The sequence below is a fragment of the Nesoenas mayeri genome, assembly GCF_963082525.1.
Source record: "Nesoenas mayeri genome assembly, chromosome: 1".
In the NCBI taxonomy this organism is placed as follows: Eukaryota; Metazoa; Chordata; class Aves; order Columbiformes; family Columbidae; genus Nesoenas; species Nesoenas mayeri.
In genome coordinates, this window is record NC_137541.1 from 109,193,140 (window position 1) to 109,206,621 (window position 13,482).

The window sequence follows — 13,482 nt, forward strand, 5'->3', positions numbered from 1 at the left end:
ATCTGACATTCTTGCTATCTGTATAACAGCAAAACCTCAAATATTACAGTGGTTCAATGATAAAAAAACAAGCAAAAAATAGCATTTTCTCAAAGCCTAAATCAGTAACTTTTACTCTATTGAAATCAATGGCACTACTCATAATTAACCCCACATACTTGCTGAATTACCCATATAATTACCCATATAATCATTATAATAAGAGGCCATCGATTTGAATTTAATTCGGTATTGCTTAAAAAAAAATTGAAAATGCAATATTAAGTGACAAGATGGCTTTTTAATAATGAATAGCTTTAAAATACACATAGTCCAAAAATACAAAGTGGTGGACCCTGTTACTGCCATTGCTGATTAGGGACTGCGGTGAAGTCTAGGACTATGGATACTGAGGCATTGTTTAATTCTGCTTATTTAAAATACATCTTCTCTTTGTTTCTATTCCACTTAGCTAGGTAGAAAAATGACAGGAATGCCAACATGTGTATGTATTTCTTCAGAGCTAGGGATTTAAATGTAGGATGATTTTCATTTCAATAGCCATATGTAAATCACGCTTTTAAAATTAGCTTGTGATTTGCCCTGTTTCCTGAAACACTGGCTCATTGTTGCTCGTTTGCCATGATGAAAGATAGCAGTGGGGAGTTTATAACTGGGATGCATCATGCACCCCAAGCATCGCTGACACTGTCCCAACCATTTAGGGTGAGACCGAGAGCATGATCATGATTTGTTTTTCTCAGTGCGTTCTGTGTGCAAATGTGTACTTTTTAGTATAACTCAGAAGGGGCTATGCTTGACCAAAACAGGCTGTTTCACATGAGAACAGAGAGTCAATCCTGTGCTGCATTTCCAAAAGTTAAGTTAAGAAATGTAGGAAAGGTAGGATATTCTGGCAGACATTTGTTGCCAGCAGACTGGGATCAAACTGACTCTGGTGCGGCAGATCCGTATCAGTCTTCTGAGCAACCTAGCCCCCTTTTACGTTGTGCTTGGTGGCGCTAGACCAGAACTAAATGAGGCATAAACCTCCTGCTGGATTTCAGGGTGCACCCTGTTTTCCTGCCTGTGCATCGAGCAATTTGAGCTCAGGCTTAACAGCCCAGAGAGTCTTTCTGCAGGATCTACGACTAAAAATAACATTGTGGTCTCATAGCATGAAGTGCTGAGCACCAGTTGAAGATTTCTCCTCTGCAGGCACCAACCAATACGGTGTGTTGTGCAGGGACACTTTCCCTTCTTCACTGTGCTTCTGTGGGCACAACCACCCACAGCTGTGAAACACAGCAGATACTGGGAGTATATTATTAAACATTTGGGTTTCTCTTATTTTGTTGCCAAGTAGATACAGCACAAAACACAACTCTCTCTCTGGAGACTGAGGCAGATTTTTCTCTGGTGTGAGTGCACCAGAGAGCTTGTAGTTTTGATTCCAGTAGTGAATTGAGGAATAAATGGGCATGCCTGGAGCTTTCTGACTGGTGCTATTGGAGAGATCAGCCTGGCAATTGAGGGTGAATCGCTTAATATTCATCATGCCTAGATGCCTAACACACTGATGTACCTAATTTCAGTATGTTCCTCTTTTGGGAAGATCCCAAGTCAGATGTTAACATCTACAGGCATAGTACACCTTATTGATATTCATGTAAAATTTAGTAGTCTTTAAAGCAGTAATTGCAACTACCGGTCCCAACAGCATTGTTGTTGTGTTTCTGAGGTATATTGTCATATCCATAATCCAATTACAATACAGACACATAGGGGTCTGTGTGACAAGAGGCAAAGGAGGCATTGCAATTAGTACAACATACACTTACATGTCATCCCGTGTCGCTCTTCAGGTGTTCTTCTTAATCCAGGTGTCACACCTGCATGTACCCTCATGCTTAGTTGCGCTTTGAACTTGTGCTTGGAGATATGAAATGGAGCCAGGCTGTGCTTGGGTGGGTGGGACTTCGCTCGCTTTACAAATGAGGACGCATTTAAGGCTACTTAACTGTCTACAACCCTCAGTCCCGTTGCCACAATTCTTCTGAGACAAACACTGCTGCCCGCAAACATGGTTGATAAGATGAACAACCTATAGCATGTTAATCTTTTGTAGGTTTTTACTCTACATCTTGAACTGTGACCCCCAGAAATACTCAGGCAAGAGTAGGAAAAGCCAGTAGGATTTGTAGTGTGTTTTGTTTGCTCAGCAGAAGTGTTTGGGACTGTCAAGTCTGCACGTGGTGGGATGTCCAGCAACAGGCACTGTCCTTGAGGTCTGACATTCATGCGGCAAAACTGTAGCATTGCAGCATTGATGGACCACAAAGGTGTACCTCAGCGAGAGTAACCCACAGTGTGTTGAAACCGCATGTTAACAATGATTTAACTGTTCGGCTCAACCCATGCCACTAAATTGTGATAAACTCAATGAGAACTGTCATATGAGTTAGGGTTGGTGCTAACTCTGTCTGCATGCTGAAGGATCTCGGTTAGCTGTAGTATTTTGTTATTTTAGTGGGAATGGAGTATGAAGCCAGATGTTTGCTTCAGCTGGATGCAAATTCTCTCGCTCTGCCTGCATATTCAGTAGCATTTTGAACCCGCTGTATGTTCCGAGTTAAAATCGTGCCTGCTGGAAGAGGCCGCATGAGGCAGCTCATTTTTTTAGTCAACAACTGGTTGATTTCAACAACTGATTGATTCCAACTCCTGTGACAAAGCAAGTCTGGATTAGCAGTTTCACTTGGCTTTTCAGGAGATGAGAGCTGATGAGCTCACTGATCTAGCTGGAAAAAATAAGTCAGCAGGGGGAAATTATCTCAGCCTCTTTGTTGACATTACTGTGGAAAGCAATCCCAGAGTTGAGCAGTGTACACTGTTATTTTTAATACTATCAGCTAGGAAAATTCATTGTACCTTCATTATATCATATGTTATTACAGGTATCATTTTGGAAGGGGCAATTCCTGCAGTATGATGCTAATCTCCTGCGTACTAATTCTGCACAAGTGCAGTTCTTGAGACCTTGCCTGCATTGGCAGCAAGCTGGGATATGAATTTATAGCATCCTAGCTATTTGATGTTAATTCACTCCGTGTTTGTCTCTGTGGATGACATTTCACCCCCACTTTGAATGTGAATCAAGCTGACCTTCACAGATTTCCACAAAGAAAGCTGGTGCAACATAACTAGCCCTCTGTAAATTCACACACTTTTTCACAGCACACTAAATTCCTCTTGCAGACAAGTGCTCCTATTCAGTGAGATTATTTCAGGCTTAAATCAACCGGAGGCAGCATTCATCCAGCTGAACCGATAGTGTTACAAGGATGCAGCCATTACAATACAAGCAAAACCTTAAATCAAAATCCAGACTTAACCTCAGTAACTCTGACAGAGTGTGATTCCACTTCAGGTTTTTGCCTACCCAGTTTAAAAGCCTCCCATGCGTCCTACCATGACTCATTCCCAATTTCAGCCAGTCTTTTGTGCCATCAGTGTCAGTAAAACATTTCAGATTAAAAAGTAACCCTCAAAATAAATGTCACTGGTGTTTCTAATCCCAACCATTCCTTTAGTCCAATTTAGACTAGAAACAGGTGAATTGTTAGCGATGAGGGAGCAGCAAACTTTGGTAGGGGAGAGGAAACGTTGCCTGAGAAGGGGGAAACCCCTCTTAACCCAGCTGTGCTGCTAGAGGAGTCTGCCCCCTTAGGAAGACAGTTTGGGGCTTTATTAGTCTTAATTCTGGCATTTAGTGGGCAACATACGTACTGGTGCAGTATTCAGCCTCACTGAGATGGAAATCAATCACTGTTAGTGTTTTGTGTGCTGGTGTATTAAAATGGGATAAATAAAATTAATTACCCCTGAAACACAACCTTCCACGCAGAAGGCTGGAACTTCACACCTTGTGAGATTTTATTAAAAGAGATTGTACTCCAGTGCACACGCACTCACATAAAACCTTCAAAACAATAAGAACAAAAAAATGAATGCCACAGTGTACTGTTATCTCTACTTTCATAGATGAGTATAACTGCAAGAAGAGAAACCAAAACTTCATTCTCAGTCATCTTCTTTACTTTCTCTTACTGAAGAAGTCTGTTTGAATACCCAAACCTCACCATGGTAAGCTCAAAACCTCACATGATTTTAGTGCAAAATTGAACATATCCCCTAATCTTTAAACACAGAAACCAGTCAGCAGCCTTTGTTTTAGAGAAGCAATTAGGCCAAGTGAATAGGGAGGTGCTCTGTGGCTCCAGTGCCTGGGAAGTCACTTCACTGCCTTCCTACAGGCTCTGGGGCTGCTTTAAATCCCTTCACTGCTCTCTGCTTCTGTCCTGCCATTTGCCAGGCCAGAGCAGAGCCAACTTTAATCCCAGGCTACTGATACCCATTTGCAAAGGCTTCTTGCTTGTACAATGACTTAGGAGGGGAAAGGTGCATTTCTCTTTGGGGATTTTAAAATGGTACTAAAAAGAACAGTTGCAGTGCCTGGACATAAGTAGCGTTTAAAATGAGGTAAATAATTTGATAATAGGAAGCAGCAGAAGATTTTGCCTTAGTTTTTACAGCTTCCTACAAGTGCTTTTTTTCTCTCATGCATGCTCTACATTGACTTTGCAGAGCATGTGTAATTCCAAGATTTGATCCTGAAGGAGGCCAATGAAACTTTTTATAGCATTTTCAGCTACTCATAAAAGCACTGTATTTAAGCTAGGCATAATTTATTGCTTTTATTGCTGGTATTGTTATTAGCTTCTAAAATTAAAGATAGCCCACCTCAGCTTGTAAAAAATTTAAACTCCTCAGAAATCATAGTGACTGTCTTCTTCATTTCCTGTGGCTACAAAAGCCAGAATTTCTGTCCTCATTCATCCAAGACATGTGGTAGGACTATCTCCTACACAATGCAAAGTAGTAGAAAAAGATAATAAGGAAAAAAATATTTTGGTCCCCGTTTTCATCTATGCCTTCCTCCTGTTCCCTTAGATTTCCCTTTGCCCCATCAGAATCTCTTTTCCTTAAAAAAATCCCCTCTTTCCATGTACTCCTTCTTCTTAGCTCATGGTTGTACAGCCTGACTGGAGGGCATGACTAGTGAATCGTAATAGCAAATGTCAACAGGAAAAGATTTCCAGTAGCCCATTAGCTGTCTGGGTTCATATTTATTATTTACTGAATGACTGTGAATAATGAACAAATTGCTCTAAATCATTACAGATTTGTGGCTAAACCTCTAGTAAAAAGGGAAAATCAGTTCAAGCAATTACAGAATTTATTTGCGAGGAAAAAATTGCCTTCTTCTCATTATTATTATATAGCGAAGACATAGCTCCAGCAATAGAAATAGAGGTAATTGCTGCAAATCAGTTAGGAATGAAAAAAAAAATGGAAACTCTGAAATGGCAGAACAGTGAAAGAAATTCTCGGAGAATGCTTCCATGGAGCTATCTGCCCTAATGTCTGTGGGTTAGACTTATACAAGCATCAGCAAGAACACTGGAGATTGTCCCCGCAAGTTGTGCTGCAGTCAGTATTTAGAGGAGTAAATTAGGTTGAGTAAATCCCATTCTAGCTAAATAGGGCTAATCTTTAGACTGCCGTGCCTAATTTGTGCATGAGTTTGGGCTTAATCTTTTTCTCAGAGGATACTGGATCAGGTCGTAGTGCCACTGATGCAAAAAGTATGCAAGTTTGCCATTTAGGCTTGTCTTCCTAAAGGTAAATGAGAATTTTGTAGTTATTATACAAATGGACAGAGGAATCACAAATTGTACAATTGAAGGAAAATACCAATTCCTTTCACACAAATTGTGTAGCAAACAACAAGAGGAACCTGTCCCAAAATAGAAGAGTATCTAAATGTTTTTCTGTTAGCTTCGTGGAACACGTGCAGTGCTACCTCTTCATGCATTTACTTGAGCAGTTCTCTGAAATAGATTCCATTTTAGGGTAGTCTTCAAGATTACATAAGAGCAAACTGTGGGTTTATGTTTCCTACACTAGAAAATATGTGGTATCAGAAGTCACGTTATCAGACAATAACCAGAATCTTATACCTATTAAAAAGTCATAGAATGATGGAATCAGAATCATTTCAGTTGGGAAAGACCTCTAAGGTCATCGAGTTCAACTGTGATCCTAACACTGTCATGCTCAGCATCGTATTTAATTAGCTCTAAATTCTTTTACTCATCACGAAGTCAAAGGCTTTCCAAATTAATGCAGCTATTTGAGTATTTTTAGGCAAGAGCCTATTAACACTGAAATGTTTTTTACAAAAACATGCTATAGCTAAAGCTCATGATGGAAGTAATTTGTAATATTCAATGACCTCATTTTATACTGTTTTGCTCACTCAAAGCTAATGCATATGATGGCATGTGAAATTCTGAGACGAGCCTGTCTGCAGGACTTATGGGAGCCATAAATGGATTAAACCTCTCACTCTCTGCTTTGGCAAGCGATCAGTTACATTTAAATAAAGGTCAGTCTGTCTTTACAAAGAACACACTGAAAGCAAGCTTAATAGCTTTTCCTACTGAGCCTAGAACATAACTATTTGAAGAATAATTAGCAACAGGGTACCAGTCACTGATTGTTCTTTTTGCTTGATTTTACATCTGGGGAGTTCCAGTATTCCCCATTAGCTTTAAGAGGGGGCACAGTGCTAGTTATCAAATTGACAGGCTTGACCTGGCCTCTGAGAGCATCTGTAAAACACTGGGAAAATGAAGATGAATGCCAAATGCTGTAACAGAACCAACAGCATAGTGTTGCTACAAATCGGACAGTGGTGGTCCACATCGTGACTCCAAATAACAACGTAGGTAAGGTATCTGATATACATAAGAGTATATCAAGTACAGCTGCCCCTGCAGGGAAAGGTATTGACCACAAAAGGGTTATTTTTTCAAGTTATTTACATGTTTAGCCTACATGAGGCATTTAAAAATGAACAGAATCATAGAATGGTTTGTGTTGGAAGGAACTGTAAAGATCATCTCACTCCAAGTCCCCTAGTAAGTTTTCTCATTCATCAGAATACCTCGTGTGTTTGGTGATTTCTTGACCACTATTCATAGCCCTTGCAGCTAAAGTGATAATCATCTATGGGGGAGAGGACAGAGCTGATACAGCAGTTTTGGTACTCTGCAGGCAGCCTGAAATTCTAACAGAGATCTCTGAATTACCTTGACCTGCCTGACTGGAGCATCAACTTCAAAATTCCCATGATTGCTCTTCAGTGTCATCAGCAACTAATTCAGCACTGATCATTTTATCTAATGTTATCAGGGAATGGGTAAGAGCAAAACACTGTGGAGAGCAAAACACTGTGGACTGACTTTAGGGAATTTCTAGAAAGAATGCAAGAGCAGACCAGAGAGGCAGACAAGGGACAGCAAAACCAGCAAAAGAATAAGGAGGAGGAGCTATAAAAAGGCAGGAAAGAGGGTGGGATTACATGGAAAGGATCTATTTAAGTAAAGATGAACATGATGCGAGTTATTATGAGAAAATATTAAAGTCTTACATTTTAGTTGTGATACAAGGACTATATTTTTATGTTCATCTCTGTGTAAAACACCAACCTACCTTTATCTCAGACACATTCATCTGGTAGCTGTTTGACGGCTGTGTTTGCAGCTCAGGTCTACTATGAGAGAGCAGAGGTCTGTGTCCTCCAAATGTGCCTTTGTTATCAATCACAAAAAAAGAAACACTAAGAGGAAGATGACCAGGCAGGGATTAAGATAAAACCATGCACTTTTCCCAGTTTACCTGCACTTGGGGGTTAAACACAGGATTTTAGGTCTGCAGGTCTTTATCTCCTTTCACTAGTACTATAACCATTTTAAGAGTTAATTAAATACATTACAAAATGTAGGAGCTGCCAAGAAAAATAGAGCCATACTTGGTTTTACAAGCCCTTAGACATATTAAAGTAAGAAGACTAATGCCTTAAACAGTTCCATATCAGTTCTAGCATTCTGCGTCTCAGATTTATTTGTGCTTTTTTTGTTTGTTCCATTTCTAGGATTTCTTTTTCCTGATGGAAAATCTTTAGGAAGTGGAGAAATCAGTGACTGATTTATCTGACAATGTTCAACTGATATGAAGGTTTCATTTTTTTTACAGATGGTCTACAAAGCAGCCAACCAATGCTCTGCTTCCAGCATAGGCACTTCAAGGTCGTATTTCTTTGTTTTTACCACAGGTCAGATCCCATCATCAGGAAAAACTAATTTCAAAGCATCTTCCATCACAGGCACTCTGAAATAATGAAACGAAACAACCAACCAGAAAGAAATCCTTTTTCTTTAACCCGTCAACCCTGCACCAGCAATGCAGAACTCTCCTCAAGCTCTGGCAATAAGGTTTGCTAGTCAGGTTGCAAATGTGCTCCTGTGCCTTAGACCTCCATAATTATTTCTCTCTTCTGCAGGACGTTTACTTCAAGCATTGGTAATGGCCAGCTGTTTCTCCTTTGAGTCTTTTAGCATGTCCGCCTTACGTTTATCCACATGTTGATTCGAGTACTTTAAACACTGGCTTTGTTCTCTATTGTAGGTCATGGGTTATATGGGACTTTTGAAATGTTGTCCTCCTGGAGAAAAACTAGAGAAGATCAACACGTTAAAGAGAGGACTGCAGCTGTATTTGCAGACTCCATGCTCTCGTTTTCTCTCACCACTGCCATGTACCTGGTCACTTTTGGAATAGGTGCCAGTCCCTTCACTAACATTGAAGCAGCCAGGATTTTCTGCTGCAATTCCTGTATTGCAATTTTCTTCAACTACCTCTATGTACTCTCCTTTTATGGTTCCAGCCTGGTGTTTACTGGCTACATTGAAAACAACTACCAGCATAGTATCTTCTGCAGAAAGGTACCAAAGCCAGAGGTATTGCAAGAGAAGCCTGCATGGTATAGGTTTCTTCTGACAGCCAAATTCAGCGAGGACACGGCGGATTCAGAGGAAACGAACACTTACGAGAGTCATCTTTTGGTTTGGTTCCTGAAACGCTATTATTGTGACTGGATAACAAACACTTATGTCAAGCCTTTTGTAGTTCTCTTTTACCTTGTTTATATTTCCTTTGCCTTAATGGGCTACCTGCAGGTCAGTGAAGGGTCGGACCTGAGCAACATCGTAGCGACCGCCACACGGACCATTGAGTATACGACTGCCCAGCAGAAGTATTTCAGTAACTACAGCCCGGTGATTGGCTTCTACATCTACGAGTCGATCGAGTACTGGAACACCAGTGTCCAGGAGGATGTGCTGGAGTATACCAAGGGCTTTGTGAGGATATCTTGGTTTGAAAGCTACTTAAATTACCTTAGGAAACTCAACATATCTACTGGATTGCCCAAGAAGAACTTCACTGATATGTTGAGGAACTCCTTCCTGAAGGCCCCTCAGTTTGCCCATTTTTCAGAGGATATAATATTTTCCAAGAAATACAACAATGAAGTTGATGTCGTGGCCTCCAGGATGTTCTTGGTGGCCAAGACAATGGAAACCAAGAGAGAAGAACTTTATGACCTCCTGGAGACCCTGAGGAAGCTCTCTCTCACCTCCAAGGTGAAATTCATCGTTTTCAATCCATCATTTGTGTACATGGATCGTTATGCCTCTTCAGTGGGAGCCCCCTTACAAAACTCCTGCATTAGTGCTTTATTTTTGCTCTTCTTCTCTGCATTCCTGGTGGCAGACTCTCTGATCAATGTCTGGCTCACTCTAACTGTTGCCTCGGTTGAGTTTGGAGTTATAGGCTTTATGACCTTGTGGAAAGTGGAACTAGATTGTATTTCTGTGTTGTGCTTAATTTACGGAATTAATTATACAATTGACAACTGTGCTCCACTGTTATCAACCTTTGTCCTGGGCAAAGAGTTCACAAGAACTAAATGGGTGAAAAATGCCCTGGAAGTGCATGGGGTAGCTATTTTGCAGAGCTATCTCTGCTATATTGTTGGTCTGATTCCTCTTGCAGCTGTGCCTTCAAATCTGACCCGTACACTGTTCAGGTGCTTGTTTTTAATAGCATTAGTCACCTTCTTTCACTGCTTTGCCATTTTACCTGTGATACTGACTTTCCTGCCACCGTCCAAGAAGAAGAGGAAAGAGAAGAAGAATCCTGAAAACCGTGAGGAAATAGAGTGTGTTGAAATGGTGGATATGGATAGCACCCGAGTGGTTGACCAAATTACAACAGTCTAACTTGTTTGTTTGTTGCTTTTTTACACTAGGTCTTACTCAGAAAAGAAAAAAAAAAAGAAAATAAACCCATATTGACTAAATATCTGGGGAGGGAAGGGGTTTAGAGGTGTTCCCTCCCCCCTCTAATCCAAATCCAGGAATATTCCAAGTGATGGGAGAAATTAAAGATAAATTTTTAAAAAGAGCTAGGGAATTGTACCTTGCTCAGCTCCTAAAACAGCTATTACAAGAGAATTTGCACACACATGGTAAGAGGGGTTGAATTTTAGACGCATGAAGTAAGATCTAATGAGAGAAGTTGGGTTCCTAAGCAGCCATCTGCATCGCCTGTACTGCAGATACTGCAATTATTGTTGCTAAACCCAATCAGATTGAAAGGTCAACTGTCAAGGCTGAAGTAGCAGTAAATGTTCGCTGGATGTAAAGGCTTTACAAACTTTCTGCAGAGCAATAACTCAAGTCAGTGAGTCAGCCCTTATAGGTCTTAGCCATCACATTTAATTTTTCTTTTCTCCCCTAATCTAAACATTTATGCAAGACTGTATAACAGCTAGCAAACTGTACTAGGAAAGAAGGCAGTACAAAGCAAACAAACGCTTTCCAAACACTTTTATGTTACAAATCACTTATTTTTTTTCTAAAAATAGCATTATTTTAAAATGTAAATCATCCCTTGTAACATTTTTAATCATGGTTTTATAGCTGTTTCTTTTTCATATAAAAACAAAACAAAACAAAAAAAATCCCAGTGACTCTGTCACTCTAGAAAATATGTAATTCTATTTTATACATGTCTTGCTACTAGTTAAACATGTAACCTGCTTTACCAACTGTAACTTTGTTAGCACTCTACTAACACGTGTGAGTGGATCTAGCAACAGACAGAAGATGGTGTACTGAATATTTCAGCACCAAAATCCATGACACAAACCTCAAATACTAAACTGTCATCAAGAAAGTGAATGTTAGGGCTCTTTCACTGAGAGCCTATTTCAGGCCATTCACTGGTAATGCACACTAAGAGGATTAGTGGGTAGTTTTACGTAATGTATAACTTAATCCCTCAATCTTCCTAGAGTACCTGTAAAGCAATAGACCTTGCAGCTATGGGCTCTTCCAAGAAACAGCAGACTGTAAGAGTTATATGGAACAAACCGAAGGTTGGGACTGTGGTTTAGCAGCAGCAAGTCTCCAAAGAGCCCATATCTAAGGGGCCTACTGAAAACATCACATCTTAGGGAGAAAAAAAAAAAAAAGAAGTTAAAAAAATTACATTACCGAGTATTTTTGGAGCTGTGAGTTCTAAATCAATAATTCTGTCAGCATCTGTGATGTGGAGTAATGCAGATAAAGCAGCCTCTCTTTCCTCTTCCACCCCCTCCACCCTTACGAGCGACAGGCTCATTACTGTAAGGTTTTATCAATGCAGCTGAACCCCGATGGGGATACGTAAGCCAATTCTGTAGGTTTTGCTGAGAGTATTCTGCCTATATGTTGCCTGCAAAACTGCAGTTGCGGGAAGCTGACTAGTGTATCGAGTGGTCTCATGAACATACGGGCTGTTGCCTTGTCATGCAAGGTAAATGTATTGCAGCCGGACTCCTTTTTGCAGCTCGTCCAGAAAATAAGAGTACTGGAGAAGTTTTCAGCAGCTGGCATGGGGTTTGCCTCAAGGACAGTCTCTGGAGGGCAAAGGGATATTGCAGGAGCCCTGGGGCTTGGGCCACTGCGAGCACTGTGGCTCGAGATGTTGCCTGTGTCACCCACATGGCAATTAGCACATCCAGGGTGTGCTTCATTGCATGAAAGTTCTCTTTAGTATCCAACCCCAGTGATCCCCAGCTGCCCTATGCAAAACCCACAAATGCTGCCTAGTGAATATTGATTTTCCAGCAAAGGGATACTTCTGGGGTTTCCTTTCTAGCAGAAAATATGTAACCAGATATTTTACCCTGAAGCAAAATGTTACATACTGACTAGCAAAACAAGTTGACAGTGCAGCTGGCAACATTTACTTTCCTCTGGATTATCCATTCTCTGACCAGAAGGACAGGAAGCTGTGTCCAGGAATGCACAGGCTCTTTGCTTGAACAAAACACATTTGCTGCGGTAGCAACTGGGAAGCTGTAACAACAACTTCAGCCTTGGCAGACATCAGGCGGATACCTTGAAGACAGCCAAATGGATGTGAAGTGAGGGGAAAGATCTGTTTCCCCTGTTTTCTTTAGACTCAGGCTTGGGGTTTTCCAGACAAAAATAATTCCTTAAATATAGTTTCACTGTAGATTTTCTGTCATGGTCGTTATGTCATTTAAATAACAACGGCCCTGTCTCCTGGCTGTTCGACAGGCAGCTGCAATAGCTTTTAAACTTCTGAGGGCATTAGCACATTAGTTGAGAGTTACAGAGGATTTGCAAACCACTTCTGGCAGCAGCAGTCTACTGGCTTACGGGACACCTGGAAATGGGAGATGTGTGAAAGGGGTTGTTTGTACACTTTGGAGAGGAATACATGGCAAACACTGATTTTACACCTCTGCTATCCCCAGTGCTGTCACTTGCAAACACCAAGCGCAAGGATGGCTGCCATGAAGCGCTACACATCTCATTGAAATGCATAGATAGGAGCACATTTAAAGAGATGTCCAAAGACAAGCTTGTAGTTTCACAGATCTCTCATTAAATCTCAGCATGTGAGGCCTTCAGAGATCTTCAAGGAAGGTGATAAAAACGGTGATAAAATTGCTCCTGTATCTCCAAACTTGTCAGAAAAGGGATGTGGAGACACTCCTGTGGCAAAGTGCCACAGGACGTGCTTGGGTGCCCACAGAAGGCAGGGTGAGAAGTTCTGCAGCAAACCCCCTTGCCCCAAGGCAGAGCCAACAACATTAAATCATTTCTGAAACATGTTTGTCCAGCCCCTCCTTAAAAATATTTTTAAGAGCAGATTCCTCCTCTAGCAGTTCCCCACCAGTGCTGTGTTACCCCATCAGCAACTGGTGTCTCCTGCTGGCTGCCCGGGACTGGGAGGGCCATTCGCCGCACAGGGAAGGATGGACCAGGCAAGAAACAGTCTCTAAAGGCTCCCCATGCCCTTGGAAGTCTGAAACAGAGCCAAAAATAATTTATGTACATCTCTCGCAGTGTTTCACCTGAAGCCGCCACTCCTCTCCCCACTTCCAGGCTTGGCGAGGTAAAGCCATGGAAATGTCCAGCCCAGATCTGTGAGATTTCTGCCTGAATCTTGATGTGT

At 41.2% G+C, this 13,482-nt stretch overlaps 1 protein-coding gene across 1 annotated transcript in view; it reads left to right on the plus strand.

The window, feature by feature from the left end:
- PTCHD1 (patched domain containing 1) overlaps nucleotides 1-10,551 on the plus strand; it is a 33,949-nt gene extending 23,398 nt beyond the window's left edge. Inside the window, exon 3 of the mRNA XM_080357973.1 lies at nucleotides 8,575-10,551. Within this exon, the coding sequence (XP_080214099.1) occupies nucleotides 8,575-10,229 (1,655 nt within the window). The 3' untranslated portion in view covers nucleotides 10,230-10,551. The remainder of the gene's footprint in view (nucleotides 1-8,574) is intronic.
- Nucleotides 10,552-13,482: the final 2,931 nt, after the last annotated feature.